General features: G+C 40.8%; 2 protein-coding genes across 3 annotated transcripts in view; one reads left to right on the top strand and one right to left on the bottom strand.

Moving 5' to 3' along the window:
* SNAP25 (synaptosome associated protein 25) overlaps positions 1 to 1515 on the top strand; it is a 60564-nt gene extending 59049 nt beyond the window's left edge. For both annotated transcript variants that reach the window (XM_027693410.1, XM_027693409.1), the window contains exon 8: positions 189 to 1515. In XM_027693410.1, the coding sequence (XP_027549211.1) occupies positions 189 to 257 (69 nt within the window). In that variant the 3' untranslated portion in view covers positions 258 to 1515. The remainder of the gene's footprint in view (positions 1 to 188) is intronic.
* PAK5 (p21 (RAC1) activated kinase 5) overlaps positions 1 to 23228 on the bottom strand; it is a 313912-nt gene that overhangs the window by 287446 nt on the left and 3238 nt on the right. The gene's annotated exons all lie outside the window — the stretch shown is intronic.

Below are 23228 nucleotides of genomic sequence, written 5' to 3'. Positions count from 1 at the left end.
GTCACAAACCCAACCAATCTGTGATTTCCTTTTGGGTCCATAATACCAACTATAAAAAGCAGCTCTCTGGCACTTTCAAGCTTTTTTTTATTTTTATTTTTTTTTGCTCTGACCAAGCCCAAACTACAGAAGTGCCTCTTCTCTTTCTTGCCTGCACTCATCTGTTTCTTTGCTTTGTGTTTCCCTAGGCTGATTCCAACAAAACCAGGATTGATGAAGCCAACCAGCGTGCAACAAAGATGCTGGGCAGCGGTTAAATGCAGTGAAGTGCATTTCCTTTTAATGCTGCCCAACAGGGCAGCACCTTCATGCTTTTATCATGGTATTTATCTACTAGGTTTGCACACATGCACATATCAGCCCCATTGTAAATGTTGTCCTGTGTAGTTTGTCAGCTTTCCAAAAATGATACTTGTAATTATTTTTTTCTAGATATCTTTCTTTCCAAAGGTTGTACATAGTGCTGATTTGATGGCTATAGCTCACTATGATGTTTTTTGGGGTTTTTCCTTTCCTTGTTTCTGTTTTGGATTCCTTTTTTTTCCCCCTCTCCTCATTATTATTTTTTTTTTAATGATGTTTGCTGAATGACAACACTGTTGGAATGCTAAACGTGCTGTTAACCTTTAAATATACAGTATTGTTCTTGTAAAACTGTGACATTCCACAGAGCTACTGCCATGCTCCTGTCTTTGGGTATCATGATGTTTAAGCACTTAAACCTGCTGTCTTCAGTTCTTCATTGCCATTATCTGTTGTTATGATTTCATGATTAGACAATGTGGAATTATATTACTATAACAAGCATTGCACTAAAAAGTGATGTGATTTATGCATTTATGCATGAGGAATAAATAGACTTTTAGACTCCTACTTAAACAAGAATTTTCCCATGGCAGTAGCACACCAACAATGACAACAAAAGCATGCTCAGTATTCGGACTCTTTTGGGACTATGTTATACCAGCAAGTTTGCAGTTGTGCCACTTTTTTCTTGTTGATATATATATAGTTATTAATCATGATCATTTTTTTTAATTATGAAAATAAAAAAGGAGGGATTTGGCACTCACCATTTAGCCATTGCCAGCAAAATAAAAGCTTGGCTGAAAATATGTCAAAGACAAAAAGAAATAAGTGTAATATATTGGGTTTGTCTGCTGCTTTTGAAGACTTATCTTTTGGAGGAAACAACAACCATATGAAATGGTGCAAAGAAATGTAATTTTTATAAGGCTCTCTCTTACTAGTCGCTATCCCCATGTGGTTTGTTATCAGTACAGTTCTCTGTTGCTTACCTAGAGCTATGCACACCAAATCGCTGAGATGTTTAGTAGCTGACAATTAAAAAAAAATAATTAAAAAACCTAAATGAATGAACTCTAGATAAACTGTGAGATAAATATCATTTACAGCATGTAATATGAAAAATTCCTTCTGTCTCCTGTCAGTTTGTGAAGTGATTGACATTTTGTAGCTAGTTTAAAAATTATTAAAAATTATAGATCTCAGAATCCATGCTTGCTTTATCCATTTGTTGCCCTATGTGTCAGTGACAAGTAGTTATTTGCCACTTACCTGGGAAAAGGAGAAGAACAAAGTCTAAAGACTCTTTACAAACTGGTTCTGTTACACGTGGGAAAGTGAAGATTTGGATTTGCAATACTGCAGGAAAGTAACCACTCTAAAAACAGCATTTTACATTCGGTACATTCCAAGTGAATATTATTTTAAATAACCTGCCTTGGATTGCCAAACACTAAATCAAAATATTTTCTCTTGTTCGAGGGAAAGAAGAAAATGAAATAAGTGTTATGGTACAGAAGGATACAGTTCCTTAGTTGTTAAAGTCTATTCCTGTAGTGGATGTAGCCACGTGCTAATCCACCTTTTTTTAGGGTGTATTTGAACCACAGAATTTCTATAGTCTGCTAAGAATAATTTTCTCAAGTGACTAACAACAACTAGGGTTTGCTGCCAATGAAAAGTGTTATCATATTTTCCCAGGGTTTTTTCCCCTATATGGACAAATTATAATTAATTCTGCATGAGTGACAGTTCACTCATGTGTCTCACATGGCCGTAAGTCAAAATACACAAAGAACATAAATGCTTGCATAATTAAAATTGCATGATAATGCAGACAAGCTACATTTTCTTTAGCAGCTTTTTATTTTTAGTACCTATTAAAAATTCATTTATGCAAATATTTCCCACCACTACTTCAAACCAAAGAATAAACTTCAAGCAAAACATTTTTAATCTGCTGACCATTTCCAATCCTGTGCATTTGGGGATTTTGATATTTGTGACAGCACAATCCTTCTGCAATGTCAAAGCCTGCTGAGGGAGGGCAATAATCATCCTGGAACATGCACCAGAATGGGAACACAAAAACACAAGGATAATTGCAAAGGGCAAGAAATATCTAAGAAAGTAATGAAGATATTAATGGAGGTATTATTTTCACGTTTGACAAGAATGCACCCTATCTGAAGATCAAAATTCCATCAAAGCTGATCAAAAATATAGCTGTCGCTGGGAAGGAACGTGTTTTGACATCTGTTTCTGTCTTGAACAAAGATCAAAACCCAAACTATTGGAACTTTTTCCCAAATGGAAAGCTTAAAGGGTAGAAATATTGAAATGTTTCATTGCATCTGTCTTTCTATCCTCCTCCACTGCATGCAGGGTCTCCCAGGAGATGGCTGAAAATGACTTCAGTAAATAAGTTTAATATATTGCATTTCTCTGATGTTTTTGGAAATTGACTTTTCTAGGATTAATTATTCTTGAAATAATTCAAGGAAAGGCTCAGCCTTGTGCAGTTTGTCATCAGAACAATCCACTTCTGTTTGTTCAGTTTGTTGCCCCCCAAACCCCTGAAGGAGCAGCTGACTCAGTTTTAAACAGAACATTGCCTCAAATGTGGCTTTTCCCTTTTTATCCCCCTTTCTCCCTCCGGTTGGCTCCTGATTCCCTGATACACTTTCCCCGAGACTTTCCCCGAGGCTGAACAGGGACAGTGCAGGGACAGTGCAGAATTCCCCCTTGAGGGACAAGGCTCACGAAAAGGAAAGGGTCAAAGCAAGGAGCTGGAATTACATTCCCATAAGATAGAATGGCCTCACTGATCATGGAAACAAAAAAACAACCAGGTTTTTTGAAGGCAAAGCCTTCTATTCCTGGTAAGAAATTTCCTTTTGAGCACATTATATTTTTTAATCAGTATTTTCTTTTGTCCCTGTGGAAATCGAGGTTTGAGAGGGGAGAAAAAAAAAGAAGAGATTGCTCAAAGACACAAAGTTTGATAAATATCACTTATTTCTAGCCATTGAATGCAATTTCACCAACAGTTTGCAACAGGGTAAGATCCTCAAATTGGTGTTGGTTTGAGGTGATCAAAGGGAAAAGCTTTTTAGATGTTGTCAAGTGTCAGAGCTGAATAAACCACCCAGCTGGATTACTTCAAATTTTGCTTAAAAACTGAAGTCAAACTAAAAGACAAACTTCTGTTGAGCTCTAAAAGCCCACAATTAATGACTTCTTTTATATCAGGCATTGTCCTCCTTTCCTAGTCTAGGCTAGAGATGGAAATAGTGAAATAACCCCAAGGAAAGATATTTGGATGTTATTCCTCAACAGAACGAAATTCATATGTAATGTAATAACATGTGAAAAAAAGGAAAAAAAAATCATCTTCATTAAATACCTGGCCTGATTCCAGCAGTGAAAAACTAAGAAGAGAAAATTGGAAAAGCTAAGTAAAAAATCAAAGAAACCTCAAAATGTTTAGGATGTTAATGATTCCCCACCTTAGCACAAACACCCAAGATGAACCCAGAAGAGTGTGTTACAGCTTTCTGGACTGACACAAATGCAAGAAAAGAAGCTATGGATCACACACAGGACCTTGTGGTTTGATGGAGCACATCTTATGAAGAGCAGATGGATTTGATGCAAAGGTAAAGTTCAAAATAATTGATTAGTATTCTTGAAGATTTGGAGATATTACTGTATATAAAAAGCTTAGGACTAAAAAGCAATGATGCTTGGTTTTAATTTTTTTAAGAGAAATGTGAATTTTCCGGGCTTATATGGATTAAACACAATGCATCCTTCATTCCTGAAGAAAACTAAATATGCCAGAGTTTGCATGGCAAGCTGTAAAGCAACCCCTAACAGAGCTGCCTGTGCCATGTGACACTTACTACAGATAAACTTTAAATCTAGAAATATAGATGATAATTATTCTCCAAAATATTCTGTGTGTCACATTAACTGCTAACCTGCACAGGCTTTGGAGTTGGACCTGAACCTGGAGAAACCCCTCCAGATGTTTATTTGAGGGATTTAGAGGCAGACAAGCCAATCCCCACACTTCTATTTTTTTCCTCCCTCTTCCTTCTGCTGTGCGTACATATGAACATATAAATCTTTTATTTTAAAGGCATGGAAGAGAGGAGTACTTGGAAATAAGGAAAATTATGTGTGTTAGAGACAGCTTAAGTACATGCAGGGCTGCTGTGTGTGCCCGTGGGCGTGGGTGTGTAGGATGTGAGTGCTGTCTGCTGAGCCATTTTGTTGCCTTTCCAGAGAGAGGACAGTTTGTTTGGAAGTTAGTGGAACACAGAGTATTTTTAAACCTGCAAAGAGCTCCAAGAAATGCAGACACAGGAGAGAAGCCCCGCTGAGAAGTCAGGGCCTTGGGCTGGTTGGATGGGGGTGAGGGGGGCAGGTTCTAGAGGATTTATTTTGCAAAGCACCTGCCAAATAGTGTTGGATCCCCTCTGGAACAGTATTAAGAGAGATTATGTTTGTGTTGTAAAATACCAAGCAGTTTTAAATGTTATTTTGTAATTAAAAAACACATACTCCCCCAAAAAAGAAAACATTAAAAAAAAACCCCAACCAAACCCCACAAGATGGTGGGGAGGAAAATAAAAATAAACCATTATGTGGGACGAGGCTGATTCTCACACATTTGGGATCTACTCTGAGATCACTGATGCCCGTGCAAAATCTGCACGTAATGGGATAACCAATTTTCTGGATAGTCTATCCAAAGGGATCTAAAAAGTCTCCAAAGGCTGATGTTTGGATAGTTGAGGACAGACAGGCAAGCACTGGGAAGGTATCTCACAGGAGGGCAGGAACTGAGAGCCCCTTCAGCTGCTAAATTCCATGTCTCTGGTCCACAGCATTAATGGTGCTTCTCCATGAGACAGCTGGAAAATCTTCCCTAACAGAGGCAAAACAACTCACTTACCCTTCTTCTACAAATTTCATTCATTAAACTACCAAGACTTTTGGTTATTTAATCCTAAATCCAGAATGGTTCAAGTTGGCATAGAAAAAAAAAAGTTCAAATGAAATACTCTCTCAGAAATGGTTTAGTAAAATTCACTGTAGGCAGTCCTAAGTTCATTTGCTAAATGTTAACTTAAATACAGGCAGCTGTAAGCTCCACTTACAGCACAGTGGGTTTTCCATCTAAATTCTGATCAAAAGTTCATTAAAAGGAAAAAAATGGTTCTTGTCCAAATTCATGAGGGGTTGATTAGACTTCCAAAGCACGAATATGCACAAATCCCCCTGTGCTAAGGGTACCTTTGGGTATCAAAACCGACAGCAGCAAACTTGAGCAAAATGTTTTTAAGAAATCTTACCTATTTTGACTTCGCTGTACAGGATTCCCAGATTTACCCTGTCAACAACAATAATTCCAGCTGATGACAGTATTTTATTCACTGCTCTTGATGCTCTGCAGGACCACAAAAGCCTGGGTGGCACTAGAGTCAGTTTATAAACTCCATGAAAACACATGCTGAAAAGTTAATTTTGAAGAAACAGCAGCTGTAATTGGGACATTCAGCCTTAAGCCCTTATCTTAAACTAGATTTTCAGTGCCCACTGCACATTTCTGTTTCTCGGATTAAATTAGAATATGAGGAGAAATTAACCAGAAACATAAAATTTAATGAACTGCTGCTCCTTTCGGGCGATCCTTACAGCCTTACCCTCAGAAGCCAACCCATATTCACTGACTCTTGCTGGGCCTTAAGGTGAAAAAGAGAGGGGAAAAAAAAGAGAGATCAGTTTGCCTTCAAACTAATGTATAATTAGGTTTTAAACCCATAAACACATACCAGAAGCACTGGTAAGCCAGACAGCTGGAGAAGGGGAAAGGGCTGAGGCCGGAGGAGGGTGCAGAGGATGAGAAATCCAAGCTGAAAATGGACACAATAAGGCACATGCTGGGAGGTGGAGCTGCTGTGGTGGATGTGAGGACACAGTGGGAACTCAGGGCACAGCCGTGTGATGTTGTTCTGCTCCGCAGTGACCTCCTTTAAAAGCACAGAGAGAGAACAGACAGCAAGGACTGGATTGCAGAGAGCACTGTAAACACAGAATCATAGCATGGTTTGGGTTGGAAGGGACCTTAAAGATCACCCAGTTTCAAACTCCCTGCCATGGACAGGGACACCTTCCACTGGAAGGCCACGGACAGTTTCTTTGAGTGAGCGAAGACTTGAGTAAGATCAGGGGCTCAGTTGATGCTAAGTTGGAAACCTACAGACTGCAGATTACTGTATTATGAAATTACTCCGTAATTCTGATTATGCTCAATAGTAAAAGCTAAACCAAGAAAAGCAATCTTGAGAGGAGGGAGAAAACTCTCTCCAAGTATCTTGGTAACCTACTCAAAATATTTGCTTCTAATTCCCTTTAAAATATTCCTGTTTAAAGCTAATCAGGAGAGTTAAAAAGCTTTAGTTCCACTTCAGTCAGCAGCAGTTTGTTGCAGGGAAGGGCCTGACTTGTTCAGCAGTAGGTGCCAGGCAGATGTTCTCCCTGCCCATCAAATCCTCTGCAGCAGCAGTGCCTGTGTCACAGCAGCACCTCAAGGCTGCTCCTGAGCTCAGCTTCCCTCTTCCAAAGGCACGGAGAGCCTGTCACTGCCCCAACAAGCTTCAGCCTAAGCAGACAAGACAGGCAAAGCTGCACTGAGAGCAAAGGAACTGTGCACAGGCAGGTTTGCTCCAGTCGACATCCCCACGTCAGAGGGAGAAACTGAAGCGGCACAGGAATATCTTCCAATGATAAAGGTTCAGCTTAGTTGAGTCTGGATGGCAAATGTGTTGACAGTGCAGAAGTCTGAGTGAACTCAGTTCCTTTTTTCATGGCTATCTAGAGGCTCTGCAATGCTACAAGTCATCCCACACTAATCAAAACCCTCCTGCTATTTATGGTCCAACACAGAGAGAATGTTTCTGCAGAGTTTTAGAAGTGAGAATGGCTGCTGAGAATTGAGCTCGTTACTAAAGGAGTGACATCCATAAAAATATACCATTGCTGTGCACCAGCTTTGGTTTTCATCCCTTATTTAACTGTCCAAAGCAACTAAGCATGTTATGAGTCATTTAGAGTTCCAGTCCAATAAAATACTAAGGAAAACCTGAAAAATGATGAGTGGAGGTTCAGCCACCATAAAATATTTGAGGTGTGCTTTATCTCTATTCAGCAGGTCTTGCCTAAGACAAACTCCTGAAGCTGTGAATAACATGAAGTATAGGAATCACTTGAACAGAATTTCAAAATTATTTCCACAAATCCTTTGAAATACAGATATCTTTGGGATGTAGAGAAAGTGTAAGATGAGGGTGACAGGACTAGAGATTTTATGGGTTTTATGAAATTGTGACAAAGGACTAAGCAGAATATTTGTTTTCCTTTATTTCCCCAGTCTTCTGACAGGGATTGCTAGTCAAGTATTCAAACCTGACCCAGCATAGCAAACCACCCAATTTCAAAACTAAGTCTTGAAATTGGATTACTTTTATTTTGCTTTAAGGGAAACTAACTGGGACAGGTGACTTTCAGTCAATGAAGTGTACAGATAACAGTAAAATTAATCTGAACAGCAAAGAAGGTGCAGGTCCATACCAGCATCTCCTCAAACAAAAATACTCTGCACAACTGTTACTGTTCTGATAAAATGCTCTAGGATTAGGAATCCACTTTCTGTGTTGTATAACACTGTGATACAATCAGCTTTTTATGAAGTAGTGATTCACAGAGCACACAAAGCCAACGCATCAGGCAAGTTACAAGAATTAAATATGATGGCAAGGTACAAGGAAGTGGTTGTGGGAGACACAAGGACACCGACTTGCTGCCAGGGAGTTACACAAACATGGAAAATGGGAATGGCTGAGGCAAGGCAGAGGAAAAAAAAAAGGCAGAAAGGCAGGTGAGGAAGGGAGAGCTCTCTAAACAAGCCCTGTCCATTCTTTCACTGAGAGTGGTTCCAGAGCTTCAGTTTGAACGCTGAAGTGACAACACAAAAACACCAAATCTCTTGGGTCTGGCATAGTCTTTGGTTTTGGCCCATTTCTTATGGAATATCTTTGCAGATATCCAGCCTACTCTCTATAAAGTCTCTTTCCACTTACTTGAATCGCCAGCCAAATTAAATCTAATTTAACACTGAAGAAATAAGTACTTTGAGCCATTTTTCTTCTTGTAAGAAGTGTTTCCCCATGAAGAATTTTCATTGTTTTATTAAAACAAACAAAACCCCAAACCCAACAGCTTATTTAGACAAGCCTGAAACAAAGTCCAGTGATTTCAAGACTTAAAAGTAGCATCCCTGGTTCTTGTTCATTTCTCTGAGCTGAATTTTAGTGCTGACAGGGGATTTTGCAAAGCACTGGTGCCTTCATAAGTAATAGGAAGTACTGCAGGATAAAACAAAGCTTATCCTCAGGGAGGGGTGGGGAAAGACAGTGTAGGAATGCACAAACCAGAAAACAAACCAAAACCAACCAACCAAAATTCTCCCAAAACCAAGATGCCAGCAAAGCCCCAAATCCAGAAAGTACCCAAAAGGCCTGAACAGCAACTTCCATGGAACAAAATGGCATTTCTGGATCAAATACTGTTGCGTTGGTTCTTTTTTTCCCTGCAAATTTTATCTTGGTTGCTAGATGAACTGCACTTCTTTTTTCTTTTAAACTCAAATTTTGGGATTTTGGGCAAGAAAAGAATATTTTTTTGCAAAGTGTCCCTCCATTTTTCAACCACCTCTGTCTCTTTCAAGGAACACCCAACACCTGCAAAGGCATTTACTGCAGCATCTGATTTTCACAGTAAAAAGGTTATTTTGCAGCTCAGAGTAAAGAAAATATGCTGTCAAGACAAACTACAGCTGTTTAAATCATTCCTCTGTGAAGCAATGGTTTCCCGCAGGGAGAAGTCCCAAAAGTGTATTTTTGCATCTGCAAATGCCTTCCCTGCTCCTGTGCCCAGCACAGCATGGAGAAAACTGAGAAGATGAAGTCATGCTCCCACAGCTTGTGGTTGGGGTTGTTTGTTGTTGCTGTTCTTTGAACAAATACTTCAGAAGAGGAAAGAACATTTCTCCCAGTCTCAAGCAGCCCAAATAAAATCAGTGTATTTTAAGTGGTATTAAGTGTTTAAACATGGCACAGACTCTCTGGCTGTTAATGGGTTTCTGATGTTGATCCCCATATCACAACCACATGGATGTAGGGATAACTAACAGCAACACTGAGAAAACTTGGGGATATTTCATCTAGTTTTGCTCCAAGGCACAAAGTGCCCGGACAGGGAACACTTTCAGGAGATCCATATGGCTCTGGGTCAAATGCTATTCAAAAAAGCACAAACTGACCTGGATTTGCTCCAGACAGCAGATCCTGTAGGGTAGGTATTGCTTCTGCACATCCATATCCATGGCATGGCTTTATGCCAGGCTGTGCTCTCTTGACTCTGGAGAAATAAGATCACAGATGGCTTTGGGTTGGAAGGGGCCTTAAAGATCATCCAGTTCCAATGGCCCTTGATGTGGGCAAGGGCATCTCCCACTAGACCAGGTTGCTCAATGTCCCATCCAACCTGGCCTCGAAAAATTCCAGGGATGGGGCAGCCATAGTTTCTCTGGGCAACCTGTGCCAGTGCCTCACCCCCCTCACAGTGTCATCATCTCCACCAGAGCAGCCTCAAGAAAAAAATGAAGACCTAAATATCTGTATTTGCCAAAAAAAAAAAAGCCAGAAGTAATGAATTTTATTTTTCTTTTCAGGCAGGGTCAGGAATTAAGGACATATAAATGCATATGTAGAAATGAAAAATTCTGTCAGAAATAAAGACTTAAGGGTAAATTAAGAAAGAAAACAGCTTCAAGTCTGTCATTTTCAAGGAAGAGGTGCTAAGATGTGTAATAGTGAAAGAAGGAGCTCTGAAGCAACAGCCTGGAATTCAACAATTTCTGTGGGAGTAGAGCCTGAGCCCTCAGGTCTCGCTGGCTCTGCTTCAGGAGCAGGTGTTCAGGTGTCCACTGCCATTTAGGAGAGCTCCCTTTTCCCAGATGCCAGGAGGCATCTCCTGACAACACAGGTATTAAAAAAACCCAAAGAGCAAATAAAAATCCCCTCAATCTTCACACAGACCCCAAATGATGTGCTTCCGATCTGCAGAAATCACTGTAATCAGGGAAAAAAAGAGGATCTCTGGATAGGCCTTGGATTTGGCTGTGCAGGGACGCAAGGACACAGCCTGCACTCCCCAGAGCTGTGCTCGTCAGGATTTGCTTCAGAAGTTGCTGCTGCAGACCAGGGGCTCTGGTGTGTCTTGGCACATCAGCCCTTGGCTGTCAGGGTTGGCTCTCCCAGGCACCTCCTCTACTTGTGCCACTGCAGCCTGCCCAGATGGAGGGATGAGGAGCACATCCAGCCGCACATCCTGGGGCTTCCCGCTGCAGCCCTGCCCTGGAGGGCTGTGGATATCAGGGAGGGAAGGAGGCCCGTGGCTCTGCACAGCCCGGCCTGATCACCTCCGAGCTCCAGGCTCTGTCCAGCAGACCACGAGCTGAAAACCCTGAAGGAAGATTTGTCAGTGCAGTTCTTCAGGAAAGTGCTGGATTAGCCTGGATTAGCAGCTGACTTTGTGGTTGCACATAATGAATTACATAAAATGGTGCTGTTAGTGTAAAGCAGATGTACTACCACATGACTTCAGCTGCAGGCATAGCCAGGAATATAACTGGATTCAGCTAGGGGAGGATAAAAACAAAAAAAGGGGGATTTCATATACTTCCCAACATGCACTGTGTCATACTGCTTATTGCAATGGTATTTGAAAATAACACAAAACAGTAATTTCAGCAGGGAAGCAAGACATAGTTCACCACTTAGAATTAAGGGAAACAATTTTCCTTTGCCTCTCTCTTCACAGTTACATGACTCAGGGAATACCACATGAGCCTCCAGGAACAGCAAAATCAGCCACAGCCTCTCCTGAAGAGATACTGAAGATACAGTCTAACCATTTTCCATTTAAGCAAAAATGCTTTCACCTAATAGGATTAGCCTATGCATTTTGATAACATGCTTCCCTTCAGAGTTCAGTTTTCTATCAACTTAAATGAACCCATCTGCCAATTAAACAAGAAGCACAGAGACATTCACCAGCCAGCAAAGATAAATATGGGAAAATTAACCACTGGAAGAAGGAAAGACAGGACATCTAATGTTTTCAAAAAAATATAAGTGAGATTAATTTAGATTGAAATGTGGTCAACATCCCCTTTAGATATTGCACATGAAAATGCTAATTTTGGAGAATATGACCCAGAGCCCAGTGATATCAGACATTCTTTACCAGAGGCAAACTTCACACGAGCAAGTGCTAACTGATGTAAAAATACATAACAAATAATTCGTCTGCAGTGACTCAGTAAAACAGCCAAGGCAGACAGATACTCTGTACAGACAGGTAAAACCACGTAATTTGAGCTCTCAGAGAAGAGCCCTCCCCTACTACTGCCAGTTTTGGTACAGGGACAGACACAGAGACCTCCCCAGTTGCTGACCTCTACCAGGATTTCCACTCTTGAGCATCCTCAATGATCCTGCTAAACCACAGCCACCAGTTCTTGTAAAGCTCATACTTCAGGTCTGCCACTGTCTGGGTTCAGGCTAAGACACAGAACTGAAAATACATTAAAGTGCTGTCAGAGGAGAGAAGACAGACCCCCATCTTCACCTTCTGTGGTGCTGCTGCACTATCCAGCAGCAGGAAAAGTGAGAACTGGCTGTGTATTTGCCAGACACACGAGGCAGGGCTTTAGCTCCTCTAGAGAAATTCCTCTCTGTGACAAGGATGTGCAGCCTCCACTAGGAGATTCACCTGCTGACCACACCAAGATCAAAGCTCTGCCTGCTCTTTCAGGGCTTACATAGATTTTAAGACTGAGACTCCACTGCCAACCATATTCAAACACTCTATTCCTTGGGCTTACACAATTTACTACTAATGATCGTCTTTTGGATAAGATCAGTTTGTGGATGGAAAACAGACAAAAAATCTGAGGCTGGTGAGAAGAGTATAGAATCAAAACAAGTGCTTTCTTTGTACAGTTGCACTTCATGCTAACAGAGATAGCAGAAGCTCCAGAGATTTCATCCCAGCCCAGCTGATGATTAGGATTTGATCACATGTGCTTTGCACTGGTTTACACCTATTACCTGGCACCTCCTATGATAGGGGTGTAACATGATAGTAATTAACCAGCGGCTAACTAGCATGGAAAACAATTCCAGCATCAACACAGCAGCTGTTTAACAGTCCTGGTTAACAGCCATAATCCAATAATCCCATATTGCTATCCCACATCTGTGATAGTTTGGCAAAGCACTCTAAAAAGAAGGAAAAGATCAAAAGGAACAGAAAATGCTCAACAGTCTGAGCAAGGCAAAGTCTTTGTAGCTGTCTGTATAAATAAATTGTGACAATAAACTATTTTTCTACTCCTTCTAAACCACAGGTTTTGGATTTGGTTTTTGCCTTTCAAATTGACTGTTTTCAGAAGAATGTATTTCATATTTTCAAAGAAACCATCATCTTCTGCACGAGGATGAAAGAGGAAATAGAGGACATTATGAATGCTGCTTAGTTCAGAATCTAGATAGATATTTGTCTGCAAAAAAATAATAGCACTTTGATTGAGAAAAGATTTATGAACAAGCAAATCAAATGCCACGGAAGTTGCCTAGAAATGTGCTCTGCAGCATTTTCTATTGCAGCATTCTGAGCTGCCTGTGAGCTCTGTACATTTGGGTGATTTTCATTGAAATTCAGTGCACTATGTTGCAGGCAGGGAAGTCTGCCAATGATTTTATTTTTAAGATGCAGCAGCTCCATGACCCATTTTTGCCTCCGACAACCAGCAACTTCTCCCTCAAAAGGAAAAAAAAATATAATATAAACCCCAGTGCAGATTTGAGTACCTGCGTTTTACTTTCTCCCTTGCCCCACAGATGAAGTGGAAAAGCAGCAAGGATTAACAGTGGATAGTTAGAGATCTGGTTGTTTTCCTTCTTCGTTCTGTGGCCAGAAGAAAAAGTCAAAGACTGTGTGTGAGACCCTAACAAAAACAGACATCAGCATCAGGATAACAATGGCATTTGGCATCCCCTCCAAAACAGCAGAGTCCTCTTCTACCCCTGTACAAAATCCTGCTTTGGCTGCATGTCAGAGCTGGTCCTCTCACTGCAGAGATGGCAGAGGTCTCAGGAGCCTGTTATTTATGTAACACTACAGCACAGGAGAACAGCCTGTTCCTTGGGCTTCCTATGGCTCACACTTCCAGGAACAATTGGACTCACTGCCCACACGGAGGAAGAAAGGTGGCTTGTCCAATTCCTCAAGCTGGGATGGACATGGTAAAGTTAGAAGGTGTGAAGGGAGTGGAAAAAAATAAATAAATCAAAAGCCCCCGAGCAGTTACAGAGCTAATAGACATCACTGTGCCATGAGGAAACACTCACTATGCACATCAGTGGGGAAAGAAGATGTGCTCCTTGTACTTTTCCAGGACAAAATTCATCATGACTCCCCCCTGGAGTCCCTGAGCACACACATAAATCCAGCCCACACTTTTAAAACCAATATTAATCATGTCAAACCTTTAAGCCCCCTCCTTCACAATAAGGTAGACCAAAGGACTGTTTTTAGAGTTACAGTTTTTCGCCTGCTTGGGAACTGTCAGATCCGTATTTTTAAGCTTCTCTGCACTGCAATCAGTACACAGGGATTTTTTTTTTTTATTTTTAAACTGAAAACTGGGACTCCAAGTGTTTGTGACTGCAGGAAGAAGCCAAGCTCACGGAAGATTTTGCAGGAAATGCAGGTATTTGCCTATTTCCACTGCTTCAAAACAGAAATCTTAAATTTTGTGTATCTGCCAAGTTAAATCATTATATCTGATTATTTAACACTGCAGTAGAGGAGTGGTCCAGACTTCCTAGACAAAAACAGTTGACATGATTTATAAAGAATTAACAAAATATACAGTAAAACTCCTGCTATCAAATGGTGGAACTGCTTGTGTCTCTAAAACCCCAGAGAACACTCAAGATCTGTAAATAGGCATGAATACAAGAGTATTTGAGCAGAAATTAGGGTTACACATTATCCCAAAACTAGGAATTAGGGACAGGTTTCTTGCTGTACAATGCCTGTATTTGCCCTCTGTTGCACATACAATATCCTCACTATAATTCTATTAGCTGTACATGCACACAGGTAAAGGAAAAGCTAGGCCTTATTTATGGTCCAAATATGTCAAAATACTCCAATTTTGAGCAGATTAACAAAGAAGTACTTATTTGATTTTCCACTGTACTTCTGTAGAGATGATTTGCACTCAAGATTAAAACCCTGTGATCGCCAGTTCTCTTGACTAAAGCTCCAAGCAAAAAAATATTTATATACATTTATATACACACACATATATGAAGGCAGATTAAAACATAAAAATTAGGAAGGCCATTGCAGTGGATGACTCCCCAGAATTGGATTTAGCTGATGTGAAAACAGACAGGACAAGATGACAAACAAGGGTAAAGTAGCCCAACTGGAACAGAGGGAATCCTCCTGACTGAGAGGAAAGAATCCAAATTAATTCACTTGTTACTTCTTGGAGGATTTTTGAATCTTTACTATTAGTTCCCATCATTTAAGCAATCAGGTTTTTTTTAATTTTACCTCAGAGGACAGGAACTATGATTTTATGTTGATGTTTGATTCCAAAACGGAACTTTCTTAAAGAATAGCAAAGTATCTCACCCAAACTCACAAATTTCTCGATTTCCTGATACAGATCCCAGAGACTCCATGATTATCCTTTATCCTAACTCTCAGGGCAATGTTCAGAGGCCTTCTGGTGGTCCATAATCTACAGTCACAGTTATGGAAAGTAATTTACTGCCTCCAGTGTTGCTGTGTATAAAATAAAAGCTGCACACTGTTGCCCTTTCTATCAGACTTCTCCAGGACCTTTCTGCTGTGTTTGCCACCACAATGGTTCAGAGGCCTTCCCAGGAACAACAATAAATGGGCACAACGGGCATCTGAGAATCCAGAGAGACTGAACATCACTTGGAGCAGTTCCCTAAAAAGATCAAGGGGCGTAAAGATCAGTACAACAGGGCTCGGACTAATAATAGTCAACCCACTACAGGGATGAAGTAAATCAGATCTTCAGAGAGCTCTAACAATGTTTTCAGGCTTTCTGTACTTCTGAATGTCTTTCACAAAGTCACAATAATGTAAGGAGGAAAAAAAGGAGGACACTGACTTTGGATTAAAGATGGAGACTGACAAAGTCCCAAAATACAGACAAAACACCTTAGTTACTTAAGAGAAGAAAGTGCAGAACTTAAAAATATGTGTCTAAATTCACAAAGAGGAGTATTTTGGAAAGTTTTATTTGAAAAGGTTAGAGTGATCTGGATAGAAAGCAGAAGCAATATAGGTAACCAGAGAAATAAACACTGAAGAATGCTCAGCTTCCATTTCTCCAACAAAGCACTGGGCCAGAAACCCTGATTGCCCAGGAGTTTTTGTATTCCTGAGGATGTGAGCCAAGGAATTTTGTATCTGTGCATAACAATTTGAACAAAGAATTCCCCCTGTATTTGTAAGAGTGCTTGGTCTGTGTTACTGTTTTAAGATGGAAGAACACAAAGGAAGTCAATAGGAGAGACTGTGGCACAGGTTATTTTGGTGAATTGTCCCCAGCAAACAAACCCATCCTTGCTTTGGCTCAATAAGCCAAGAAATCTCTTGATCAGCTACTCAACCAAGCACACTGAGGAGCCCTGTGAAAGGCAACACTAAAACAATTCTGTGTCCTGCAGTCTCTGACTATTCCCCCTATTCCCAGGTTTCTTCTGCACAAGCTTCTTGTTTGACTTTTAAACAGAATTATACCAAGACTTTCCATTACCTTCCAATATACCTATGGAATATGCTTTTTAAAAAAAACCCTTGTAATTGCTATATAGTAATTTTAGGCAGCCACTTAATGCTCACTCATGTTAAGCAACCTTTAATTTAATGAGCCCGTTCAAAGTGTCTAAACACTCAAATTACAGAGCACCTGATCTTTTCCTCAAAAAGCCTGCAATAATCCTATTTTTTTCATGCCCTTGGGTGATCAAGTAGTGTTTCATTGTATTTTAACACAGAACACACTCTGAAAAGGCAGATATCACAAAGCAATAATCTCAAATGGATTCAATCAAGTTCCTGCAGTGAAGCTGGCTTAGTTAATTATTACTTTAATCTTATCTATATTTCCTTTCATATTAAACATTCATTTGCTCTATGCTACTAAAACAGCAGCAACAAAAAGATTTTGGTATTTTGTTTTACCTTTTCTTTCCCTCTTTGTGCAAAACTCCCGTGTTTCCATTACAAGAACACTTTAGTAACAAAAACATGTTTTATATCTCCAAAATGCTATCTTTTAGCAAGCAGACTATTAGCTAGAGCATTGAATTCTGAGAGCTGGTTGAATAGTTTCCTTCTATCAATTCTGCCCCTAAGATTCCCATATTCAATTAACCAAGCTGGTGGAACAAGATATGCAAGGAAAATATAAAGACACTTCTCCTTTTTGTAATGAAATTCTGCTGACACAATAGACTGACACAGAAGACACCAAAGACACCCAAGCACTGGATCAGCTACAGTGATAAGACCCCTGGCACCACTGGCCAGGGAGAAGTGCACACAGGGAAAATATGCAAGAAATTGGAGAATAAGAGTGCTTATTTTTTCTAGAAGAAACTGTTGTCTGGCCCTAGTAGCTGTAAGAGAACCGAGAAAAAAATTCAGCAGAGGACTGCCTAGATGTGAATTGATAAAACCACACTGACTGCTGCAGCTGCAGGGCAGGCACAGAATCGCTCCTGCTGTTGAGTCACAGCACCAGGAGCTGTGAGTAGGTGTGGAGTGCTTAGAAAACCACAAAGCTACCACAGGATGACGACTGTCAGAATCACGACTGGTGATTCTTGCTGTAAAGCAGCTGGTGATTAGTGCAAATATCTGAATGCTGCCATCTCTTTTAAAAAGGGAATGCTTGGCACCTTCTGGAGATAAGGTCCCTTTGGTAGGTGACTGTAAAGTCACAGTCACTTTACCTGTGAAATACAGGAGGTCAAAATGACTCAATCTGAGGTGAGTCTTGATGGGACTTGTAGTTCAGGATCAGCTACTGCCTTTGTGATATATATGCAAATTTAAGTGTTGAACCACAGTAACAAATACCATTGAAGTGACCCCAGACTCTTTTAGTATGGAAACATGCATTTTAACATATAGAACAAACAATGGGTTACATAGAGGGGATTGTTGTCCAGGGTGGAGAATGTTCCAGGCAGACCTTATAGCAGCCCTTCAGCACCTAAAGGGGACCTACCAGAGAGCTGGAAAAGGCCTTTTGACAAGGGCACGGAATCACAAGGACAAGGGGGAATGGCTTCAAACTGACAGAGTGGGTTTAAATTAGATATTAGGAAGGAATGCTGTGGTGAGGCACTGGAACAGCTTGCCCAGAGAACTTGTGAATGCCTCATCCCTGGAAGGATTCTCCCATCCCTGTTCAAGGCCAGGCTGGATGGGGCTCTGAGCAATCTGATCTAGTGGACGGTGTCCCTGCCCTTGGCAGTGGGGTTGGAACAAGATCATCTTTAAGACTCTTCCAATCCAAACCATTCCATGATTCTATTCCATGATTTGCTTGAGCCAGCAGTAGTGAGTTGCTGCATGTTGTATGGCACTGCTCCAAGGCTATATGATTATCCTTCACATAACAGTAGCATCGAACACTCATAGAATCACAGAATGGTTCGGGTTGGAAGGGACTTTAAAGCTCATCTCATTCCAATCCCCCAGCCATGGGCAGGAACATCTTCCACTAGACCAAGTTGCTCAGAGCTCCATCCAGCCTGGCCTTGAGCACTTCCAGGGATGGGACATGTAAGTGTCCTCTGAATGTCATGACACTCCTGCCTGTGCAATTCAAATAAGTATCACCAGGCAAGCACTAAAGAAAAAAGTTTCTCAGTTTCTCCAAGTACACAAACTATATCCCTGCTTTTGCTGCTGGAAATCACTCCTGCTGATTTCATGGAAAAGAAAGTAATTCCCCTCACCCTCCACCCCCGACGAAGTTGGGACAGATCAATAGGTTAATTGAGTGAATATACTAGAAAATAAAGTAATTGGATGAGAACACTTTCAGACACAGCCCAGGACACATCTGCTTGTATGAGCAAAGTTTAAAATTTTGTCTTAAAAATAGAAAACATGAGACACGGTCACAGCCAGTTACGGAGGGAAAACTGCTGCTTTTGCTGGAAGATACTTTATACACTGCATTTTAAAAAAAAGGTGGACTCATGAGATACTTGTTTTTTATAAAAACTTAGAGTGAAAGAAATAGTGTCTGTCATCCCAAAGCAGCAGACTGGCTTTGCCTTATGAAAAAAAAAAAGATGTAATTTGCACCACACTGTCATTGTAGAAAGACCTATTTGCATTGATACCAGACAGACCAATAAAGTGGATCTCTGGCTTCTCAGATTTTAAAACCACAGAAAAAACATGGGGTTTAGGTAGATCTTGGAAGAACATCTGGATACACTGTGCATGACTTCATATATTACTTTTACCCTTTTCAGGCAAAACAAAAAAGAAAATATAAGACATTTCAAAAAATGCTTTTCATCCATCTGGACTTGCTTGATACGGGATTTGTTGAAACATATGGCACAACAGCACCTCCTAAACAGAGGTATTTATTAAAGAAAACAATTATAAATATAGATCCAAATAAACAGCTTTCAGTGTGAAAAACTCTCCAGCTTTACCTCCTTTGTTTATCCAGGCAAGCTCTTCCTTGGAGCACCGTGTACCACACACACAGCCAATGGTTGACTATTAATGCAGGTTATTACAGAGCATCATTATGGTTTGCTTAGAACTGACTTTATACTGCTCTACCTCTCCCAAAACAATCCTGGGCCATCATGTCACGCTCCCAGAGTTAATTGCAGTGTGTTTGGCTCCTCTTCTCTAACTTAAACCATTTCACTTGCTAAAAAAATAAACCAAATCCCCCCCAAAAAACAGCAAAGCAAAAAAAACCACTCAGACCGCAAACAATTGTTATTCCAAAAGGGATACACAGAAAGAGGACAGACTGACTGCTGGCATGGACAATGGCTTAAAGAATCTGTTCAATGGTTGACCAACACCTACTGTACAATGGACAATGAAACATCTAAAAATTAGCTACTGAAATACTCAGTTTATAGCACAGTGTTGTTTTAGTGCATTGAAAGGCTGTGGGTTAAACTGCTGGAGCTCAGCAATGAGAGCACAGGGACAGCCCAGGCCACTGGGGGTTCTGACCTCTTTGGTGTCACTATTCCAACCCACCAGCCAGAACTAAAATATTTAGAGAACCCAAGTTCAACAGCATGTGCTGTAAATTTAATAGTAGCAGTATAAGCCACACCGAAGTGTTTCACTGGTGTATTGGGAGGAACATTGCTAAGGCCCGAGCTGCTCTGTCTGTTACCAAGAGAAATGTAAAATGTACATTTGCAACCCAACTTTACCATATTTCCAAATTTTACAAGCATTTTGTGCAAATTAAACCAGAGGACTGGGGCTGAGGTGTTCGCCTTCCCACAGCAGCCTGCCTGCAGTGCCCTGACAGCATTGCAGCAAACTCCAGAGTAATTGATGACTTAGCTTTATCATAGCAACTAAATCCTTTTTTTTCTTTTTTTTTCAATTTTGCTAAAATGAGATAGGGTTTGGAAGGATTGAACACCTGCCACTTTCTCTGTCCTTCACTTATGGCCCATCTGCAGCTGACAAAAGTGTTAAAGCATACAAATAGCAGAGGGAAGAAAAGCAGAGCAGCAAATCTTTTCCTTGATTTGCATAGTTTCTCCAGGCATAAATTCAGCAAAAGGCACAGATTTCCTCACTTATGGTTTCCCTAGTCTAACAATTTGCAAAAGAGGCCAAGTCCAGAAGAATGGAATCTCTCATCCTTGATATCAAGGGCATCTCAAAGGTTTCAACCTTTAATGCAACGTCAACTCCAGTATTAACTTCACACACAGGTACAGGAGAACTGTGGTACAGAGCTGCCAAATCCCAAATGCCCAGATCAAACCAACACTTACTCCTTAATTTATAAGGATGTGGATGTAAAGCAGAAAATTTCAGGCCCTCTGTAGGCAAGACATGAGTTTAGGACTCATGAGACAAAAGATCAAATGCCACCTCTTCCCACCTAAGGGAGACCTACAGCATCCTAAATTAGGCCTCCTCTTCTAATCTATCAGGAAGCCACATCTCCCTACACTTGCTCTGTTGTAAGGATTATCTAAGTGAGCCTGACTCTGCCACCTTTTTTTTTGTTTGTTTCATATGCAGAGAGTTCTGACTGAAGAATATTTTTGTTTGCTTTTTAAAATAAAAACAGGAAATACACATGTGGCTTTTCCTCTGGTAAGACTCAGCTTGGAAGTTAGGGCACTCCCACGGGCTGTGGGGTTCTGCCACACAGCACAAGGATTTTATGGCTTAAAGCAGTAGAATATCAACCACACTCAAGTGGGTCTCTCCTAACTTCCTTCAGTCCCATGAAAAAAAAGAGAGATTGTTTTACTGTATTATCACAACAGGAAACACGTCCAAAGTTATGTCTCCAGTTTAGGTTAAAATTCACCTTGTGGCACTTCCATTATGAATAAATCCAGGCTGCTCCTGCTGCAGAGGTCTGTACTCCATCACTGGTGGTTTGTGCAGCCTATATGCTGTGCTTCACAGATGTATTTTTTTAATCTATGTTTTGCACGCTGGTACACAACTCAGTGCTTTGGTTGACTCACAGCAATGTGACCGCTTAGACATCAGGAACTCAAAGCACCTTAAATATTCCCTATTACAGAATAACACCATTCACTAGGAACTAAGTTCCCTGGGCATCTTCACCTGTAAATCTTTTTTTACTGTTAAATTGTTTGTATTATGACTTATCATCTGATCCTGTGAGCTCTAGAAGAGGTGGAATTCAGCATGGGTGGGCAGAATAGGGACAGCAAGAGAACTCAAGAATGGGACATGCACATCTTTTGTATTTCCTTCCCTGCTGTCACACAATAAATCTCTTCGGCTCTTAAGCTCAGCCCTCCTGCTCCGGCCCCGACACAGATAAAAGTGGCCTCCGTGAGCTCATGATTCTTATGACCAAAACACAGCCTGAAAAATCTCTCACTAAAGCCAGATTTTTGACCCAGGGCCTCAGAGAGAGTCCATAGAAACAATTCTGGATCTCATCCTGCCAATTCAGTATTTTCACCATGGCTTTTAGGCACTGCAGTTAGAACTAACCCAAGAAAGGCTCAGTCCTGGACATATTCCTTCATGAAATCTCAATTCAGCGCTTGTTTCCTTTGTCCCCTTCTTTCCTGTTGAGCCAGATTTTTAAATAGTTGCTCCAAAACCAGACAAACCTAAAGAAAGTCACATTTAGGCATAACTGGGAACTAGTTCATTAAAACTGACAATCCAGACGCAGCCTGACCCAGAAGTCCTTAAACTGCTGATTGCCAGAAGCTAAAAGAGCAGTCCAGGAGACTTCTTGCTGTTCTTCCCTCAGCACTTAAAGGCCACTGCAGAAAATGAAGATAATTGTATCTCATCTGAGAGTGTGCTTACTATGTGTCATCATCCCTTTTGAGGGCAGGGAGAATCTCTGTATCTTATTTTGCGCTTTCTGTACTCAAACAGTGTCAAGGAACACACCAAATTTTCAACTTGGTTTTGGGAAAATTACATTTTCATCTCACAGGACCAAGAGAAGACGAAAATGTCCTTGACATTCTTAGGATCTGGCCCAAATTCTGAATATTCCCATTTTCAAAAACTGGAATAAGATCAGATTCTCAGGTTTTCTTATGAGTCACTCTAATCCCCCCATTTAAAAAAGGAGGCAAAAAAAGCTTAACACAGACAAAATCAAAATAAACACATTGGTCTTTGAAAAAGCCAGATTTTCATCAACTCCAGCTCCTGCAAGTATTCAGCACTATGACAACAACCTCCTGGCACATTGTTCAAGGCCAAAAGAAACCTGTGAAGTGTTTGTGTGAGCTCTGGGAACGCAGCGGTTCCCACAGCTGGCTGAAGCTCTTTGGAAGACATTCCCTTCTCACACAAAGTCTCCAGGTTCTCCACTCGAGGTCGACAGGCAGAGCACAGCCTGCCTTGCTCTGACAATAACCAGAACCACACAGACCTTCTCCAAATTCATCGCACCAAGAACCCTCTGCTGAGATAATTTCCTCAACTCTATTCATTACCAACATGTCCCTGAGGATCCTGCCAGGAAGAGCCTGAAGCACAGTGTTTCTGCTTCTGGATGTCTCCTTATGGCAAAAGGTTCTTCTCTAAGTGACTTGCCCCTGACAGAGATAAACCCTGTGTTCAGCTGGACTTCGCTCATAGAAAGATCCCTGAGTAGGATCAACTGTTTGTTCCTGTGACAGCTATTGGGAATCTCTGTAGGAATTCAGGTGAATTCTTGATTAAACGTTACTGAACACAAGTGACAAACATATGGGACAGAGTTTGCCCATCTTTACCCAACGAAGTTCAAGCTTATATGTATAATACAGTGATTTTTTGTTCAGGTATTCTTTCCACTAAACACACAGTTTACACCATAGTGTACATGCCAAACTAGTCTATGTTTTTACTACTTGAAAACGTTAATCTAACTCTCTATTCAGGGAGCCTTTCTACACAATTATGATAAAACTGAGTGT

Source organism: Neopelma chrysocephalum, unplaced genomic scaffold, assembly GCF_003984885.1.
Source record: "Neopelma chrysocephalum unplaced genomic scaffold, ASM398488v2 Primary Assembly neopelma1_91, whole genome shotgun sequence".
NCBI classification, from domain to species: Eukaryota; Metazoa; Chordata; class Aves; order Passeriformes; family Pipridae; genus Neopelma; species Neopelma chrysocephalum.
Note: the sequence above shows the minus strand (reverse complement) of the source record. Positions and strands in the feature narration are given on the sequence as shown.